This window comes from Podarcis muralis, chromosome 16, assembly GCF_964188315.1.
Source record: "Podarcis muralis chromosome 16, rPodMur119.hap1.1, whole genome shotgun sequence".
Taxonomy (NCBI): Eukaryota; Metazoa; Chordata; class Lepidosauria; order Squamata; family Lacertidae; genus Podarcis; species Podarcis muralis.
In genome coordinates this window covers 8,557,783-8,577,909 of record NC_135670.1, presented here as the reverse complement: position 1 = coordinate 8,577,909, position 20,127 = coordinate 8,557,783, and the positions used below count along the sequence as shown (strand labels likewise).

General features: G+C 51.0%; 2 protein-coding genes across 11 annotated transcripts in view; both read right to left on the bottom strand.

The window, feature by feature from the left end:
• Window positions 1-2,708: 2,708 nt before the first annotated feature.
• On the bottom strand, window positions 2,709-14,383 carry HAX1 (HCLS1 associated protein X-1). Its single transcript, XM_028711193.2, has 8 exons — window positions 14,241-14,383; window positions 13,070-13,290; window positions 10,728-10,885; window positions 7,674-7,731; window positions 6,280-6,389; window positions 5,004-5,121; window positions 4,117-4,240; window positions 2,709-2,851 (listed from the first exon to the last, which is right to left on the bottom strand). The coding sequence occupies exons 1-7, from the start codon at window positions 14,291-14,293 to the stop codon at window positions 4,152-4,154; spliced, it is 807 nt and encodes a 268-aa protein (XP_028567026.2). The 5' UTR covers window positions 14,294-14,383; the 3' UTR covers window positions 2,709-2,851; window positions 4,117-4,151.
• Window positions 14,384-17,457: 3,074 nt separating this feature from the next.
• The window catches only part of UBAP2L (ubiquitin associated protein 2 like), a 51,294-nt gene continuing 48,624 nt past the window's right edge, over window positions 17,458-20,127 (bottom strand). For all 10 annotated transcript variants that reach the window (XM_028711186.2, XM_028711187.2, XM_028711192.2 and 7 more), the window contains one exon: window positions 17,458-18,210. In XM_028711186.2, coding sequence (XP_028567019.2) covers window positions 18,115-18,210 — 96 coding nt within the window. In that variant the 3' untranslated portion in view covers window positions 17,458-18,114. The remainder of the gene's footprint in view (window positions 18,211-20,127) is intronic.

Below are 20,127 nucleotides of genomic sequence, written 5' to 3'. Positions count from 1 at the left end.
ACAAAGAACACGAAAACATAACTTGGCCCGGCCAGAAAGATGGGAACATCTCAGCCAGGGGCTTGGCGGTACAAACAAAATGGCCGCACTCTGGTCAAGGGGAATGTTGGTTGACAGATGGTTTCTTCCTGCCTTTTTCTTCCTCACTGAACACTTGCTTTCATCTCAAGCTTTATATTAAGCAACGCAGGGAATCGTCTCCAACGAAGCTCTGCTTAAGAGTAGATCACGGAATATGCAGAGATGGCAAGACTGACAGCTCTGATAGAGATACAAATCCAGAATCTTTCAACGAGGAGAGAAAACTTTTTCTAGTCTATTCTAAAAAATAATTTTCCATACACAAAGTCCACAGCAGGATTTGAAGATTAAGGCGGGAAATAGCAGAATATATCGAGAAACCTGTTAAAGAGGATGAAACTGGAAATTATGGGATTTTAAGACACAATGTTATGCAACTGTGATTATAAACTTTGAGGATGAGCAGAAAGACAATTGTATTGTAGAATAAGGATTATAACCCTTGAGAGATCAAATGTAACTTTGAATTCTGAAATAAAAGAAAAAAGAAATCTTGGGGAGGGGGGAAGGGAGAGTGGACCCACGGGAATGATTTTGGTATGGCAAACATTTTGTAAAGGTTATATTTAAAGAAACGGACACTAGGTGGAATATACAGGTTTTATTTTTGAAGTTTGCCTCTGGGCACTTCTGTAGGATGGTATGCAGAGTCGTGTGGGCCGAGGACAAAGATGGCAGCCATCTTTACTGGCTGGGAAAGGTTCCCCACGCCTACTGGCAGAGCTTGTAGGGAAATTGAGTCACTAATTAAAACCAAGTTTCAGAGACATTAAAGAGCCCAAGAGGGTGATTAACGAGGGCAAAGGAAGAGGATCTGGCAATCGGCAAGAGAGACTGGTTTTGCGGGAGGGAACAGGTATCTTTAGACCAGGGATGGGGAACATCTCAGGTCTGGAAATCAGGTGCAACTCTCCATCTCTATCTGGCCCGACAGATTCTCCCTAGGCCCAGGCGACGTCGCAAGAGGGGTGTGGAGGGTGCGGTCCACCCTGGCTGTCATGCCTGGGAGGGGGGTGACAAAATCCCCCTGGGCGGATCGGCGTGGCGGCGCTTGCACTCCCGGTGGGCGGATTTTCACAATTGGCACGATCGTCGTAGTCAATCTCCGCCAACCGGTCGTGCAAATATGCCCGGTGTGCGGCGCTGGCCGTCAGGGATGTACCCTCGCGGCGGTCAGCGCCATGCGCCAGGCATATTTGCAGAATCGGCGAGCAGCACTAGCACCCCTGGGAGGATTGTCGCGCCACTGATGGCATCCCCGGGAGGATCGGCATGGCTCTGGGTGCACATCATTTTTGCCGCTCCAGGTTCCCGGTTTCCTCTGCCATTGCTAGGCCCCGCCCCCTCTTCTCAGGCCCCGCCCCCTCTTCAGCCCTTCCTCGCGTGTTCTTGCCTGGCTGGAATTTGCCCTTGAAACCTGGTACCATGCCTCTTGCTTCCCTGGGTGGAGGATCGGGAAAGGGTGTAGCGAGTGTGTACCGAAAGCAGCCTACCGTACCAAGGGGAACTTTGAATTTTTGCTCCACCCTCTTTTGCTTCGGGCCTCGTCCACCTCTGGTACGTGTCTCCTCCTGCCCCAGGTACAGAGCCTGAGAAGAGCTTGCTGGATCCGGCCAATGGCCCATCGAGTCCAACCAGTGGCTTGTAGGAAACCCTTAAGCAGGGCCTGAACAAAACTCTCCCCTCCTGCGGTTTTCAGAAACTGGTAGTCCAAACCTTTGCTGCCTCGACAGAGTGTAATCTTTGTGGCTGGTAGTCACTGAAAGCCTCACCTTTCATGAATTTGTCCAGACTTTTTCTTTCTTTTCTTTTCTTTCTTCTCTCTCTCTCTCTCTCTCTCTCTCTCTCTCTCTTTCTTTCTTTCTCTCTCTTCCTTCCTTCCTTCTTTTTTTTAAAAAATAATTTTATTAGGATTTATAAATAGACATACAACGCTTCATATCAAATACCTTTTTGGGGGGGAGTCAAAAACTAAAATATTGATCTAAATACAATAAGAACATAGAAAAAAAACGAGAGAAAGAAAAGCAGGAAAGACAGAGAGAGAATTACAGAAGACAAAATAGGTGAGAGATTTTTTAAAAGAGAGAAAAAAATAAAGTTCAGAAATTAAAGAACTTCCGACTCTTTGTCTGGCTGCTGTACATAAACAACATTCACTTCAGCCACTCCAGTTTAGCATCCTATAAAAGTCATGTTCTATAAACAAACATCATCTCCCATCCTCAAATTCCAGTCTCTTTTTTCATTGGGTTGGTATTTTTATTTCTTTTCAGATTTGAGGCCGAGCTCCATCAGGCCTTATAAGAACAACTCTTTCAGAATGTGTGCCCTGAGTTTGTTTTTTCCCTCTTCCCTCCCTGTCCCTTTCCCCTTGCGTACCTTCTAGGTTGTAAGCCTGCGGGTAGTGACTGCCTTGCTTTGACCGCGTGTAAGCTACTCTGGGAGCCTTTTTGGCTGGAGAGCAGGGTGCAAATGCTCTAAATATATAAGCAATCTGACACGACACGATGGATGCGACAGGGTTCTTTTTCGGTCTTCAAGAGGAACGACTGAGCAGGAGGGTTTGCCCTTTTCATTCCTGCTAGAGGCAACTTTGGACGGCAAATAAGCACACAGAAAAAAACTTAAGCATAAATAAAGGCTATTTAATGTTGTATTTCCGGGAGATGGAGCCCGCGTGGAAGAAAGAGGAGGCTGCAGGGAACTGAAAACACACAGGAAGGAAGCAATATCTGAAATGGAGGCCTTGTCCGCAGAGGGCACAAATCTGAAAAGAAAAAACAACAGAAACCCAATGAAACAGAGAAGAACACAATGTGCCTCCCCTCTCCAACTTGCTCTTTCTCCCCCCAAATCTCCATTTTCATTCTCACCATAATCCTGCAAGGAAGTTTATGCTGGGAGCTTGTGACTGACTCAGTGACCTTTTAGGGCCAAGTGGGGATTTGAACCCAGGCCTCTCTCTGGGCCTCGTATGACACTCCATCCCGTAACACCACACCATAGCTGTCAACTTACAGATTTGAAAATAAGGGACCAGCAGCCTCGAAAATAAGGGATCAGCAGCCAAAATAAGGGATTTTCCAAGCACAGGTATGTTCGTCTTCTGAGCCCCTCCGAGCCAAAGGCAGAAAGCCCAGCCAGCAGCCAAGCGAAGCCTCAAGCGGTGGTTCCCACAGTGCAGCAACCCGGCAAAGGGGATGCAGCAAGGTAAACCACCGTCACCTCTCTGCTGGGAAGCGCTGAGCAAAGGTGAGTTCCCAGGCAACACGGCCAATTTGATTGGTACAAGTGCCTTATTGGGTGAGCAATGCAGCCAAGCAACACAGTTGGAGCCTCCCTCCTCCCTGGCTGGCAGGGAGGGAGGGAGAGAAGCTGCTTCCTTTGAAACCCGGGAAATTTAAGGGACATCATCAATAAGGGACAGCAGCGGGACACGGCGCTGGGATAAGGGAGTTTCCCACCAAATAAGGGTCAGTTGACAGCTATGCACCACACTGCCCTCCTTGCTCCTTGAGCACCCAAACTTTGGATAAATTACGCCATGGGCTTCCGTAGTCCCTGGGGCAAGATCTGTAATGCTACGCCAACAACTCAAGCATCATGGAAGGCCATAGGTTTCTCGCCTACGAACTAGGCCCATGTCCCAACTAATCAGGGATCCCATCCCTGGCCATTGGGGCTGCTGGCTGGGCCTGATGAGAGCTGAGGGTCCTGCTGGTTCCCCATCCCAGCTCTAAGGTTGAAGGCGAGAGCCCCCAAAGCTGTCTGACTCAGCCACAGGAAAGAGTGGAGGCTGTTCCATTTGGAGAGAACGGGGGCACCGCCTCACCAATCTCAGCCCCCCTTCAGCCACCCCCACCTGCCTGCCTTCTTACTTGCATCCATGTGTGGGGCGGGACTGCCTCTCATTGGTCACAGCTGTGCCTCTCGTTGGCTCTAGCGCCATCTGCTGTTGAGCTCCCTGCCTTCCACCCTACCAGTCCCAATGGGTGCCAGCCTACCACTGCATAGGAAGACCTCAGAACTTACCCTCTAAGGCCACCCACCAGGCAGAACTATCGGCTCTAGAACCAACGGCGGAAAAAGGTGTCCAGGATGGAAGCGGAGTCGCCTAGGTCCTCTCCGGGGCGTGAACGGAAGGGCGACAGGTCTCCTGCAGAAGGAACCAGCCTGGTTAGCCAGAGGTGGTGTCATGGATAGGCTGGATGCCAAAGAGCGGTGGAAGGTACCAGCTGAGAAACCCCCCAAGGAAGAAGGCTTCAGAGCCAGGGGATGGGTGGTGGGAAGGCGATGGGTGGCCAGAGGGAGAAGACTGGGAGGAGGAGGTGTCGGAAACAGAAGATGCAACAGGGTTTAGTGAGCAGGAAGAGGCAGTGGCAGAGAGCAGTTCAGACTCAGAGGTAGAAGCGGAGGCTGGAGAGGAGGAGGTGGCCAGGCTGCTGAAGAAGCCAGGGGGTCTCCCCCTCCTGCTGTGTGACCAGCTCCTCTTCCCTCCTGGTCTCCCAGAACCAGAAGAGGCATGAAGAGGGTGAAGCAAAGAGTGACAAGACGAAGGAGTTTCAGGTTGCTGGGAAAGGGCCCTGGGGAGGAGCGGTAGAGAGCGGTAGAAGGGGGGGACCTTCCGCCCTCGCAACTGCCTCACTGGGGCAAGACCTGCTGGGAAGAGTTGCTGTGCTCGCTAGGCCTGGACTGCTTTGTTTCTTTGAATGAAGAGTTAACTTTTCTGACACATAAGGACTAGAAACTTAAAAAAAGAAAAACTGGAGAAGCAAAAGTTGAGATTCTTAGGAAGCTTCTGTGTGCTCCTCAGGAACGGCAGAACCCACACTATGCCGAATCTCTGTTTCTCGTTTATCCTCAAAGGCCAGCATGAGATGAAAGTTCTCTCGAACCAGGCCCCCCCTCCTTGCACTCACCTGAGCCTCCTTGCCGGCCACCGTCAAACCCCGGACGTGGCTCCCCTCCGCTCTGGCGGGTGACAACTGTCTCCTCGTGACCCTGACTGTCACGCACCGTCCTCCTCTCTTCCACCGTCTGAAGCAAGAGGATGTAAGGGGTGGGTGAAATTTGGGGAAGATTCCTGGGGTAGAAGTATAGACTCTGCTCGTTAAGAAGAGGATCCAGTAGGATCCAGTGTGAGGAATGGCATGGCGGCATTCAGAGGAGACCTTTACATTGCCAGGGACCTCAGGAGTCAATTCCTCCTAAACGGTTTTTAAGATTAATAAATTACTGAGCCCATTGTGTAGTTTGCCATTTTTCAGTTTAAAGCCAGGAGGTTCTGAGAGATGTAAATCAACAGCACCCCCTGCTGCCAGGTTAAAAAGTAAACTTCACAATGCAGCTCGACGCTCTCTTCAGTTCATCTGAATGCAGAACATATTGCTAGATTGTCAGTACATACATATCACTATATAATAAAATTGTCAGGGTGTCATCACGTTGCAGTTCGCATGGCCACCAACAGGCGGCCCCACAAAGTGACAGAATAGAACAATATTACATATTGATATGGTACCCTTCAACCACCACCCAAGGCCAATTAATGCAGATAAAATATTCAACGCAATGAAATAAACCTATCCATCACCATTGCTTCTCAACCTCTCCTTGGCAGAGAATCTATTTTTTCAGGAGTGAAAATCCAATGGACACAAGTACCATCTAAGTACTCCTGAAAGTAGATCTTCAAAATGAATGGGCCTAAGTGAGTTATGTCCATGGATTTTGAATGGGACTACTCTGCATAAGGGTGGGACGCGGGTGGCGCTGTGGGTTAAACCACAGAGCCTAGGACTTGCTGATCAGAAGGTCGGCGGTTCGAATCCCCGCAACGGGGTGAGCTCCCGTTGCTCGGTCCCTGCTCCTGCCAACCTAGCAGTTTGAAAGCACGTCAAAGTGCAAGTAGATAAATAGGTACCACTCTGGCGGGAAGGTAAACTGCGTTTCCATGTGCTGCTCTGGTTCACCAAAACATGCTTAGTCATGCTGGCCCCATGACCCGGAAGCTGTATGCCGGCTCCCTTGGCCAATAAAGCGAGATGAGTGCCGCAACCCCACAGTCGGTCATGACTGGACCTAATGGTCAGGGGTCCCTTTACCTTTTTACTCTGCATAAGGCTAACCTGGTATACACACCCAATCATGCACACACGCGCACACACACTGGATTAAAGAAGCTTTGGCACATACCCCATCTGGTGCTACCACTTTTGTGATTGAGACGCTTTTGAAATACGACCGGGGCTGAGCTGGTGGAAGAATAGTCTCGAGACCTTCGGACGTGACCTGCGAGTCCAGATCTGTAATAGAAATGTGACCGAGTATCAGCTGAGCCAGTTTTTACACTCACACACCCCTCTCCATTCTTCCCGCAAGACATCCAAGTTTCCACAACAATCCCCCCTTAAGAAAACAAATTCAGCTTGTGAAAACACTTTTGCTTAGAGTGTGAATCATTTTTAACCGAGAGAGAGGCTTCTATGCTTTCCTCTGCAACAATAAGGACTAGGCACTTGAATGCACAAGAGTTGTCCTGGCAAAACAGATATGGCTAAGTCCAGTATCTGGCTCCCCCCGGAGGCCAAATAGACACCTCTGGGGAGATCACAAGGAACAGCCCCCTGCTGCCATACCTAGGGGTTGCCATGTGCCTGGAATTTCCCGAATACTGCATTTAGCAGCAGCGTCCTGGTGAAAATCAGAGAAATGTCTGGGGAAATCGAGTCATATGGCAACTCACGTCGGCAGTGCCGTTTTTTGGCGATTTCCCATAAAAATAGCTCCGAAACGGTAGTTTTGTTTGCGATTTTGCCCAAAAAGCTCTATAACCTTGGGCAAAACTAAAAAAACAACAACCAATAATTTTGCTCCCCCCCCCCCCGAAATGCTCAACAACTTTTCTGTCCGAATTTTCACTGTTTGAAATATGGCAACCCTAGCTATCCCCCTCCCCCTGAACACATACTCAGAGATAGACTGCTCCTGAACGTGGAGGGTTTATCTTCCCAAAACGAAAGGGTAGATTCTTGCATCACACAGCTAATTACCGTATGTTTCGCTCCATAAGACGCACTTTTTCCCTCTTAAAATCTAAGGAGAATTGTCTGTGCGTCTTATGGAGCGAATGTGTGGTCCCTGGCGCTGGGGGGGGGATGGGACCTGGGCTTCCCCCGTCAGTCCCGACAAGCTCCTGAGCAGCTCTGGGGTAGCCCGCGAAGCCTGTGTAGGGCAACGGGGAGCCTTCATCCCGCTGCCCTGGGGAGGCTTCACGCGGCTATCCCTGGCTTTTGCGGGAGGTGGGGGAAGGTACAGAGCAAGGAACTCTCACTTCCCCCACCTCCCGCAAAAGCCCCCAAGAGCCGCATTTTTCTTGAATCCCCCCCCCCCAAAGTGGGTGCACCTTATGGTCAGGTGTGCACCTTATGGAGCGAAAAATACGGTACATACAGTCGCATATATACAGACACCCAGCCATTTCCAAAACACTCATGAATAATCTGGGTGGTCTCAAAAGACCCAGACATGTGGCTCTTTGTTTTGCCCCAAACCAAACACTGTTCCCTCCCTGCCGTTTGCCCTCTGACCTCTGTCTTCCTTTGGGGCATCTTTCAGTTCTGGGAGAGGTGGATCAGTCTCTCGCAGCTGTAAAAAACGACGACAGAGAACGCAGTCAGTAAGGCCTGTGAAAACTGTGAGAGCGATGGGAGAAGGAAAAAAAACATGCAGAAGGAGAAGGCGGAGTGATATGGCAGAGCAATTGAAAGACTGGCTATCCAACTGGCGTTCACCCATGACAGGGCCTTTTTAGTGATGGCTCCCCAGTTGCGGAATGCCCTCTCCATCATTATTAACTTCCGGGAGGAATTGTAAAAACACTTCTCTTCACCCAGGTAATTGGTTGCCAAAGACGACTGTTCCAAGCAACCCCGAGATCATTGCAAGGAGTATTGTTTTCAACTGCTTTTAGAATGTTCTAAATTGTTATTAGGGAAACGGGTGGCGCAGTGGGTTATACCACTGAGCCTTGGGCTTGCCGATCAGAAGGTCGGCGGTTTGAATCCCTGAGACAGGGTGAGCTCCCGTTGCTCGGTCCCTGCTCCTGCCAACCTAGCAGTTCGAAAACACGTCAAAGTGCAAGTAGATAAATAGGTACCGCTCCGGCGGGAAGGTAAACAGTGTTTCCGTGCGCTGCTCTGGTTCACCAGAAGCGGCTTAGTCATGCTGGCCACATGACCCGGAAGCTGTATGCCGGCTCCCTCGACCAATAAAGCAAGATGAGCATTGCAACCCCCGAGTCAGTCACGACTGGACCTAATGATCAGGGGTCCCTTTACCTTTAAATTGTTATTGGTTTTAGAATGTTTTTGTTATAGCTGTATATAAAGGTAAAGTAAAGGTAAAGGACCCCTGGACGGTTAAGTCCAGTCAAAGGCGACTAAGGGGTTGCGACGCTCATCTCACTTTCAGGCCAAGGGAGCCGGCGTTTGTCCACAGACAGCTTTCTGTGTCATGTGGCCAGCATGACTAAGCCACTTCTGGCGAACCAGAGCAGGGCACGGAAACACCGTTTACCTTCCCGCCGCAGCGGTACCTATTTATCTACTTGCACTGGCGTGCTTTCAGACTGCTAGGTTGGCAGGAGCAGGGACCGAGCAACAGGAGCTCACTCCGTCGCGGGGATTCGAACCGCCGACCTTCCGATTGGCAAGCCCAAGAGGCTCAGTGGTTTTATACCACAGCACCACCCATGTCCAGAGTAGGAGGCATAGCTATATATATATAGTGTATCTGTTTGCTGCCTTGGGCTCCTTGGAGAGGAAGGGTAGGATCTAAATTCCATCCATCCGTGGAAATTAACTCCCTGCCTGCAGAAAAGTAGCCTATCAGGGGGGAAATGCTATCTGTGACGTGCTCATTTCCTATGGGAAAGGCCTTTTTTGTTTGTTTTTTTAAGCATGTGTGAGATATGTGCAGAAATATCACCGTGCCCCTCAAAATTTAAGGGGCAGAGCTGTAGCTCAGTGGTTGAGCATCTGCTCCTTGCATGCAGAAGGTTCCAGTTCAATTTGTGACACCTTCAGGCAGGGCTGGGAGAGACTCCTTGTCTAAAAATCCTTGGCAGTCACTGCCAGCCAGTGTTGGCAGAACTGAGCTAGACGGACCAGTAATCTGATTCAGAACGAGGCAGCTTCATGTGTTCCTACCGGTCATGTGACGTAGTGCCACCCCAAATTTTACCACCTTAGTCTTCCAACTCATTCTGCATTATGGGCAGAACAGGTCAAACCAGGTAATTCCTTTGCAATGATCCCTGATGTCAGGGAACTGCCCTCAGCTCAGAGGCGAGAGGTGGAAGGGCAGTTGTGTTACAGGGAGCCTCCGAAGATCTTGCGAAGCAGTTCCTCCTCTGGCGAGGAGGGAAGACCCGCCTCCAGTGGGGAAGGGGCGCAGGGATCAGAAGATGGTAGGGAGACCCTCAACACAGAGCCTGAGCAAAGCGGAGGGGAGGCAAGTCCCCCTTTGCCAACGCCCACTTTGCGCGGGTAGGTTTGCGCGCAAAGAGGGGAGGAGAAGGATGGGGGCCACTCCCAGATTCTGCTAGCGACTGAGCAGACATGGACTTGCGACGCTCTGAACTGTAAATACTTTGTACAGATAATAAAGCCTGGAAAAGACAGGCTGGAGTCTTGCCTGTTTGCTCTTGAGCAACCACACCAGCACCTGAAACCTGACTTTGGGGATTTTTTTAAAGAGCAGACTGTCCCCATCTCTCTGGCCACCGCCCCTGCCCAACCCCAAACATCAGGCCTCCTCTGCCAGAACTGCAACCATTCCACTTGGCTACCTCAGTGGGAGAGAAGAGAAGCAGGGCAGCACCTACTGGAACCTGAGTTTGCTTTTTTCCTCTTCCCTCCCTGTCCCTTTCCCCTCGTGTGCTGTTTTTTTTTCTTAGGATGCAAGCCTGCGGGCAGGGCTTCTTTGATTTAAATGATTATGTTTAAATTATTAAATGACCTTTAAAGCCCTTCACGGCCTAGGACCCTCATACCTACGGGACCATCTCTCCTGGTATGCCCCACGGAGGACCTTAAGGTCCATAAATAGCAACACCCTAGAGGTCCTGGGCCCTAAGGAAGTCAGATTGGCTTCAACCAGAGGCAGGGCCTTTTCAACTCTGGCTCCGGCCTGGTGGAACGCTCTGCCTCATGAGACCAGGGTCCTGGAGGATCTGATTTCTTTCCGCAGGGCCTGTAAGACGGAGTTGTTCCACCTGGCCTTTGGCTTGGAATCAGTTTTATTTCCTCCCCCTCTTTCTTTTTTCCTTTCTCCTCCTGTGAAGAGGCTACATCCTAATGTTTTAATGTGGTATTTTAATCTTGTTTTTTAAAACTGTATTTTAATCAACTTGTTTTTATTATTGGTTGTTAGCCGCCTTGAGCCCAGTATTGGCTGGGGAGGGTGGGGTATAAATAAAATTTATTATTATTATTATTATTATTATTATTACTACTACTACTATTACATAAGCCAATCTGGGAGCCTTTCCTGTAGCAGAATGGGGTACCAAACACTCTAAACCAATAGGCAAAGATGAGACATCGTATCAGGGATGGTCCCCAATTCAGAGCACCACACACCCCTTGGAACGGCTGCCAGGGCCTCCTCTCTGGAGCTGTGGGGCCTGAGTCGTCCTCTAGGGCTCTGCTGCCAGACCTCTGGCTATCCGGATGTTTCAGCATGAAATCCCGCAGAGTCTGCCTCTTCTCAGGTGATGGTGCCGGTGGCTCTGGGAAACCTGTGGGCAGATAAACAACTGTCAGGGAACTGCCATCAGTGCCGGAGGGAGAGAGCAAAATCCAGAGGGATTCAGGAGAGCGTCCCGGGAGTGGGAGAGGCAGCCCATCTTCTGGGGAAGAGAATCAGCGTAGCACCAGTGGAGAAGGGGGGCAGATGGGGGAAGTGGCGAGGCGGTCCCATGACTCCTTGCCGGGGACCAGCGGGGAGAGGAAGGGTCCTCCGCTGCCTACGCCCTCCTTGCGCAGAAGGCTTCCGCGCAGGGAGAGTAGGAGGAGACTGGGCATCAAAGAGCTTCTTTGCTGGAAGAAGTTTAAGAAACGCCCACTGACGGATTCTGCCAGCGATTGAGGCAGCCACGGGTGAGTGGTTGTCCGGACAGAAAAGGTTCACTCAGGCAATCCAGCCAGGTGTTTGCACCGGCTTACGCACAAGCAACCCCTAGAACCATTACAGTGGTGCCTCGCAAGACGAAATTAATTCGTTCCGCAATTCTCTTCGTCTTGCGAGTTTTTCGTCTTGCGATGCACGGTTTCCCATAGGAATGCATTGAAAATCAATTAATGCGTTCCTAGGGAAACCGCCTTCAGACCAGGTCCGGGGACAGTCTGTCCCCCGACCTCTTCTGAAGGCTGGGGGGGGGGGACAAGGGCTTTTTCCCCACTGCCAGCCTTCAGAAGGCTGTTCTGAAGGCTGGCGGTGGGAAGAAAAGCCCTTCTTCCCACCTCCCGCCCTGCAAGCTCCGGGGACAGGAGGTCTTTGCTGCCGACCGCCAGCATTTTAAAAGCCCCTGCTGTCCCGGGGCGATTTTAAAATGCTGGCGGGCGGGAGCGAAGTCTCCGCTGCCCCGGGGAGATTTTAAAATGCTGGGGGTCGGCAGCGAACGCTTCGCTCCCGCCCGCCAGCATTTTAAGATCGCCCGGGGCAGCGGAGAAGTCTCCGCTGTCCCGGGAAGGCAGGCGGGGGGAGCAAAGACTTTTGCCACCGCCTGCCTTCAGAAGAGGTCCAGGACCTCGTTCCGATGCCCGGCGGCGGGGGGAGAGGTTCCCGCCCCACAGCCCCGCTTCGGAGCAGCGTTCCGAAGCGGGGCGGCTGGGGCAGGTGTTCCCTGGACCTCTTTTGAAGCAAGCGGCTGCGGAGAGAAGCGATCTCCCCGCAGCCGCTTGCTTCAAAAGGGGTCCGGGACCTCTTTTGAAAGAAGCGGCTGCGTAGAGAAGCGATCTCCCCGCAGCCGCTTGCTTCAAAAGGGGTCCGGGACCTCTTTTGAAGGAAGCGGCTGCGGAGAAAAGCGATCTCCCCGCAGCCGCTTGCTTCAAAAGGGGTCCGGGACCTCTTTTGAAAGAAGCGGCTGCGGAGAAAAGCGATCTCCCCGCAGCCGCTTGCTTCAAAAGGGGTCCGGGACCTCTTTTGAAGGAAGCGGCTGCGGAGAAAAGCGATCTCCCCGCAGCCGCTTGCTTCAAAAGAGGTCCGGGACCTCTTTTGAAGCAAGCGGCTGCGTAGAGAAGCGATCTCCCCGCAGCCGCTTGCTTCAAAAGGGGTCCGGGACCTCTTTTGAAGGAAGCGGCTGCGGAGAAAAGCGATCTCCCCGCAGCCGCTTGCTTCAAAAGAGGTCCGGGACCTCTTTTGAAGCAAGCGGCTGCGTAGAGAAGCGCAGCCGCTTGCTTCAAAAGAGGTCCGGGGGCAGCGGGAAGCGCTTCCCGCTGCCCCCGGACCTCTTTTGAAGCAAGGGGCGGTGGGGAGAAGCGATCTCCCCGCCGCCCCTTGCTTCAAAAGAGAAGACCCGCTGTCCCCGGGGCAAGCTTCGTTTTGCGAAGCAAGCCCATAGGGAAATTCGTCTTGCGAGGCAACTCGAAAACGAAAAAACCTTTCGTTTTGCGAGTTTTTCGTCTCGCGAGGCGTTCGTCTTGCGGGGTACCACTGTACAACAACAATTGTTCATTTTGATTTTATTTATTCTGGGGTTAAGGCCGTAGCTCAGGGGCACAGAATCTGCAGAGAAACCGCTGTCTGAAAATCTAGAGAGTTGCTCCCCTTTATTCAGGACCATGAGGACTAGAATCTTGCAGTCTTTTTAAGGGAAGAGAAGAAGGTTCCAGGTTTAATTCCCACTTGCCCATTTCCCTCCAAACCGGGCCATCCCTAGCAGGACGCAAGCCCAGTTGAAACCGGCCAAGATCTCGCCTACCAAAGGGCCCAGAAGGCAAACTCCTCGCTCCCATCTCTTGGAAGAGGTTGTTGAAATCCTGGAACAGCTCGTCAAACCCGAAGGTGTCGTGGAAACGCATCCCGCCTGGGCTGAATGTGAACCCGAACCCAAAGTCCCCGGGGTGCCTCGCCCCAAAGCCATCTTCATCGTCCTCATCGTCATCGTCCCGTGTGATTCCCCCAAAGAAGGGGTCGCGGGGCCTGTAGCAACAACGGGGATAAGGGGATTATGGGGCTTTAAATGTGGACGTGCTCGCTCAGCCTTAGCGGGGCTTATTTACTGTTAGGCAGTACTCTGTTTAAATAAACAAAAATCAAAATAGCATGTAACGCACGGTGCAACCCACAGCTCGTAACCACATAAAAATAGCTAAAAACGATTACATAGTTGGACCCAGTTTTAATCTCCACTTGGGGATAAAATGTGTGTGGGGGGGAGCTTGGGCCAGCCCATCTCCCTCAGTGCAGCCTACCTCGCAGGGTTGTTGCAAGGTGGGGTCGGGGACCCTCCAGCTGCTTTTGGGGAAGGGCAGGATACCCATAGGGGATGCGGGTGGCGCTGTGGGTTAAACCACAGAGCCCGGGACTTGCCGATCAGAAGGTCGGCGGTTCGAATCCCCGCAACGGGGTGAGCTCCCGTTGCTCGGTCCCTGCTCCTGCCAACCTAGCAGGTCAAAAGCACGTCAAAGTGCAAGCAGATAAATAGGTACCGCTCCAGCAGGAAGGTAAACGGCGTTTCTGTGCGCTGCTCTGGTTCGCCAGAAGCGGCTTAGTCATGCTGGCCACATGACCCGGAAGCTGTACGCCGGCTCCCTTGGCCAGTAAAGCAAGATGAGCGCCGCAACCCCAGAGCCGGACACGACTGGACCTAATGGTCAGGGGTCCCTTTACCCTTTAGATACCCACACTTCGTTAAAATGTCACCAAATAGGCGGATTGCTTGGAATGAGGCCTTAGTAAATAATGCGATCGCTTTGCCAGCTGCAAGGCAGGCAGAAACTCGCCCGGTGCAGCCCCAAGGTGTTGGGAGGGAAGCTGCCCCGGTGGGATTTCCGCCTGCCAAGCTTTGAAAAGCTCAGAGGAGGAGAGGGGGCAACCGATTTGCGCATAAAATAAGAAGCGAGGAGGATCCTGATCTCCATGAGTCTCACCTCCGCTCCCCGGGGAAGCCGAAGAAACCCCGAAACACGTCGTAGAGGCTCATTCCGCGGCCAGCCGTAAAGCAAAACCGCCACGCCTCCCTTCGCGCTTCCGCCACTCTGCTGTGAAACGCCCTCTTTCCTCCTCCCCCGTCTGCCCTTATATGGCGGCCGTAAAGCGAGCCAGGCTTCACGACTCTACCTCGAAACGACACCCCAGAGATAGAACTGACGTTCTCCTCTCCGGCGGCTCATAGACCTATTCATGAGTTAGACGGATGCAATGCGCAAGTTTCCGAGTTCAATCCCAACGTCCCCCAAGGGACCTTGTAAATCAATGGAGAATTTAGAGTACCTTAAGAGCGATTGTTGACTGGCGCTGCCAGAGGGCACCAAGTATTATTATTGCATCGTACTTTTTAGCCTCACAGAGGTTGATGTAAAAGCCTCCTTTGCCTGCAAGAATGCTGATAACTGGAGATCTCTCAATTTCCATTCAATCTTCAGTTTATTTCAGGTTTATTGATTGTAAGCCGGCTGGCTGGCAGGTCCTCTCCTTTTTAACTATTGCACACCACCCAATTACTTAAAGACTTAAATGCAGGTTCACTTTTGTACAATAGTTAAGGGACACAAGGTTTTGTGGACAACAAATATTCCCTGGACAACAAATATTCAAGGCTGCCATAGAACAACTTTGGACCCAGATACCTCCTGGAATTCCTCCTCCAGTCCAAAGATCTACAGGCTAATGGTTCTAGAGAAGGGATAAAAAAATAATAATTCTTCCAGTAGCACCATAGAGACCGACTAAGTTTGTTATTGGTATATGCTTTCATGTGCATGCACACTTCTTAGGGTTAAACCAGAGAGCCTAGGACTTGCCGATCAGAAGGTCGGCAGTTCGAATCCCCGCGACGGGATGAGCTCCCGTTGCTCGGTCCCTGCTCCTGCCAACCTAGCAGTTCGAAAGCACATCAAAGTGCAAGTAGATAAATAGGTACCGCTCCGGTGGGAAGGTAAACGGCATTTCCGTGTGCTGCTGATTTGCCAGAAGCGGCTTAGTCATGCTGGCCACATGACCCAGAAGCTGTACGCCGGCTCCCTCGGCCAATAAAGTGAGATGAGCACCGCAAACCCAGAGTCGGTCACGACTGGACCTAATGGTCAGGGGTCCCTTTACCTTTATGGTGCTACTAGAAGGAATTTTTTAAAAAAATTGTTTCAACTATGGCAGACCAACACGGCTACCTACCTGTAACTAGAGAAGGGATATTTGGGGAGTGGTGATGCATGGAAAGGGCTCTCTTGGGGTGGGGTATTGTGGAAACTGCTGGAATAATCCACCCCTCTTCGATAGCCGCTTATCACTGGTCTTTCTGGGGGTTAAGCAAAGCAGGATCTTCAGATACTGCGCAACACTGCAATACCTCAAGAACCGCCTTTCCCCATAGCTGGAGGACCCTGTGCCCATCCTCTGAGTCCCTTCTTTGTGTGCCTCTTCCATGAGAGGACATCAACAACCAACGGGGGCTTTTCTGCAGTGGCTCCCCGCTTTTGGGGTGCTCTCCCCAGGGCAGCTCACCTGGCACCTTCATTACATAACTTTGGGCACCAGGGAAAAAATATTCCTTCTCCCAGGCCTTTGGCTAACTAAGCAATTAATGGCTTGGGGTGTGTGTGTGCTGTTTTTCTTACTGTTTCTTTGTGTTTTTATATTGCAAAACACCATGTGATCCTCAGATGAAAGGCAGCATTGGAATTTATTAAATAAACTACGAGCCACTCGAGTTCAAAGTTATCCGCTAAATTGATATTATGTTTATGGATGTTCTGTATGGTTCCAACGAGTGAAGCACAGGTTAGTTCAAGTTCAAGAAAGCAGCTGCTCTCGACTTGACTGTCTTGCAGTCTGTAATTCTTCCAGTCCATGCAAATCCATCCCCAAGATTTTGGCCCCCATAAATCCCAACGCTCCATTGCACAAAATTAGGGTACATACAAGCATTGCCAAACTAGTATGCAGCATTGATTCTGGAGTTCTCCAGTCTCGAGTCTGCAGGTGTTGCTGGGCTCTAACTCCTATAATCCAGAGAGTTTAGCCAATGGTCAGGGATAATAGGAGGTGTAGTCCCAACGTCATGTTTGAAGGCTAATTATCTAATGGTGGTGGCTTTTGAGGACTGCAAAACTGAGTTCTTTATGGTATTGCTTTGTTTTTAGTTACTGATCCACAAAAGTCACCTGTAGTAGCTGAACAGAACAAGGACTTGTGTACACATCCTCCTCTTGACTATACAGTGGTACCTCGGGTTAAGAACTTAATTTGTTCCGGAGGTCTGTTCTTAACCTGAAACTGTTCTTAACCTGAAGCACCACTTTAGCTAATGGGGCCTCCTGCTGCCGCTGCGTGATTTCTGTTCTCATCATGAAGCAAAGTACTACTTCTGGGTTAGCAGAGTCTGTAACCTGAAGTGTCTGTAACCCATGGTACCACTGTATTTGTACCTTGCCTGACATCACAGGGGATGCATGAGGCACATGAATGGCCAGCCCTTGCAGAAATCCGTTATCAGAGCTCAAATAGGTGGGGGGGGGGGGAGGCACCAGGACCTGACCAGGGTGTATGAGAGAGAGGCTTTCTCTGGTAGGCAAGAGACTGGGAAGGTGGAAGGAGAAAGATTGAGGAGGAGAGATATTGTGACCCTATTGTGCATGTGTAGGCAAACTAAGGCCCAGGAGCCAGATCTGGCCCAATCGCCTTCTAAATCCGGCCCGCGGATGGTCCGGGAATCAGCATGTTTTTACATGAGTAGAATGTGCCCTTTTACTTAAAATGCACCTCTGGGTTGTTTGTGGGGCCTGCCTGGTGTTTTTACATGAGTAGAATGTGTCCTTTTATTTAAAATGCATCTCTGGGTTATTTGTGGGGCATAGGAATTCGTTCATTTTTTCTCCAAAATATAGTCCGGCCCCCCACAAGGTCTGAGGGACAGTGGACCAGCCCCCTGCTGAAAAAGTTTGCTGACCACTGCTATTGTGGGTTGGGTAGAGAAAACACACAAACACAGCAGTCCTGGGGAGATGGCTTCAGTGTGGAGAATGAAACAGGCCTGGAGTGGGGCTGGGGCTGCCTAGCAGGTATCCTCTAAGTGCGTGCGCGCACACGCGCACGCACACACACACACACAGAGTCAACCGATGGATGGAAAACGCAAGGCCCAGAGAACAGAGTGGGGTTTTCGTTTTTATATACAAGACACATTTATCCATTAAATTTAGAACACAGTACAAAAAAAACACTTCAACTAATTAATCTTACAATGCGGTTCATATCAATTACTGATCTTATTCCTAATAATAAAGGGGGGCATTGTAGGAGGAGAACGGGGAGAGAGAGAGAGAGAGAGAGAAAGAGAGAGAGAGAAAGAAAGAAAGAGAGGATTCCAGATGTTGACTCCTTTGGATCCGTCAGGCGGTACTTCTTCTTTTTTTCCTTCCTTTTTCTGGGCGGGTGGGTGGGGAGGGGCGGGAAGAGGAAGAGTAAAGGAGTAGAAAAACGAAACGAAACAAAAGGCCCCTACGGCTGAACAGCTCGTAATCTGAATGAATGCAGAGAGAGAGAGAGAGAGAGAAAGGAAAGAAAAAAGATACAAATTCTATATTACATACAATTGGGGGGGGGGAGAGAAGGTGGCTGGAGGGGGGGGGGAGGATGCTGAGCCCAAAGCCATGTTGGCCGGGGTCCGCCGGGGCTGTTGCAGGGCTGTGCTGAGGGCAGGGGAGCTCTTCTTTCCTTCTGGGGTCCTTCCTTCTTGGGTAGATCGCTGTCGTCCTTCCGTTTGTCTCTTGGTTGAAGTGTGTGGAGCCGCCTCTGAGCCTCCCCTCAATTGGCGCCCCAGTTGTAGCTGTTGTAGGCAGACTTGTTCGCCTGCGACTTCTGCGGGATGGAGGTGCCCTGGCTGCGCTGCCCAGTGCCGCTCTGTGCAGAGAGAAAAGGGGGGAAGAAGGGAGAGAGAGAGAGGGGAAAAGAAAGAAGGTGAGCGAGGCTTGACTAGCAGCTAGCTCAGCTCCCCAGGTCTTATTTGGAGGCACGAAACAGGCTCCAGCAACCCATGAGCGTGTGAAATGAGTAAATCAGCTCAAGAAAAGAGGTTGCTTCTCTTGCCAGCAACAGGAATGCTCTGGCTGCCTCTAGATCAATGTTTCCCCAACTTGGGTTTCCAGCTCTTTTCAGACTACAATTCCCACCATCCCTGACCGCTGGGATGATTGGATTTGTAGTTCGACAACATCTGGGGACCCACAGGTTGAGAAAGGCGGCTCTAGATCAATGTTCCCCTAACTTGGGTTTCCAGCTCTTTTCAGACTACAGTTCCCATCATCCCTGACCGCTGGCCTTGCTAGCTAGGGATGATGGGAGTTGTAGTCCCCCCAAAAAAAAGAAAAAAAAGGAAAAGAAAAAAAAGCTGCAGACCCACCTTTGGAAAACACTGAATGCTGGACTGCAGCTCCCACCAGCCAGCAAAGGCAAATAAGTCAGGGATGATGGGAGTTGTAGTCCAGCAACATCTGGAGGACCCCACAAGTTCCTTGCAGCCCAGCTCCGGAGCAAGGCCAGGAAGGGCTTGGGGTGTTTTTTTTTTTTTTATAGGGCCAAGTGCAGCACAGGGTGGGTGTGGAGAGATGCACAAAATGACAAGTTTTGGGTGGGAGTTGAAGCCAAACATACTCCAGGAGACACACAGGGGGATGACCTGTGTACGCAATTACAAATCTGTACCTGAGGACTGCCAATTCAGGGTTTGGAAAGAAACTTCTGCTGCCACTGCTGCCAAACAAGGGGAAGTGATAAACCTTGGCCGATTCCACGGCAAGTGGCAACTTATCAGTAGATCCTCCTCCCTCTACTCTAGAGGGAAGAGCCTGGACTGTGCCACCAATGGCCAAGGACCACAGCAAACTGCCACAAACGCTCCCTGCGATGTCCCAAATCCTACTGTGCCGTTGGGTAGACTGGGAAAGCAAGGTACTCCAAATCTAGTTGCGAAATCTGACGTGGAGTGTTTTACGAACTGGCGGGTCAGGACACCAGCAGCTGCTATTAGTTATCAAAGCATAGCCAATAGTTTGGACAGCTCTGCCTGCTGAGCGTAACAGCACCTGCAGCGTATCTCTGTGCTTGGCCGTTCAGATCTGAGGTGGGAGACCTAAGCTGGACAGCTTTTAATTTTATTTTATTCATTGAGCCGACTTGGATCCCGGTATTCTGTGGCGGGGAATCCACACTGCACATGACACAATTTGGTAGAGGGAGCAAGTGCTTCTTAATACAGCGCACGGTTAAAGCTCATCACCAGGGATAGCCAACGTGGTGCCCTTTAAATGCTGAAGGACTGCAATTCCCACCAGCATCCCAGAACTATGTTCAGGGATGATGGGAACTGCCAATCAGCATCATCTGGAGGGAACTTAGTTGTCCAGCCTTGTTCCTGGCGGAAAGAGCTGTTTGATGGTGGAACAGCTTGGAGCTTTTGTTGGAGGTTTCTAAGCAGAGGTTGTTTGGCCATCTGCCTGGAATTCCTTTAACTGTGCTGTAGGGGGCTGGACTAGATGACCCTTGGAGTCCCTTCAGACTCTCCGATTCTGCTCATGACATGCTGCCTCACTTCCAACACGTCCTGCCTTTGCTCCGTTCTCCCTAGAGAGCCTGTGCAAGGCTGGTTCACCATCAACCAGCCCCAGGACAGAGGGAGGAGCAGGGAAAGAAGATTTCTGTGGGTCCGTCGCCCTGTGCGTGTTGTGTGTGTATGGTTGTGTTCTTATGCCCGCATCTGTCTGGGGCAGAGCTGGGGAACAGGCAGCCTTTTCCAGGTTCTGCCGGACTCCCAGGAGCCTC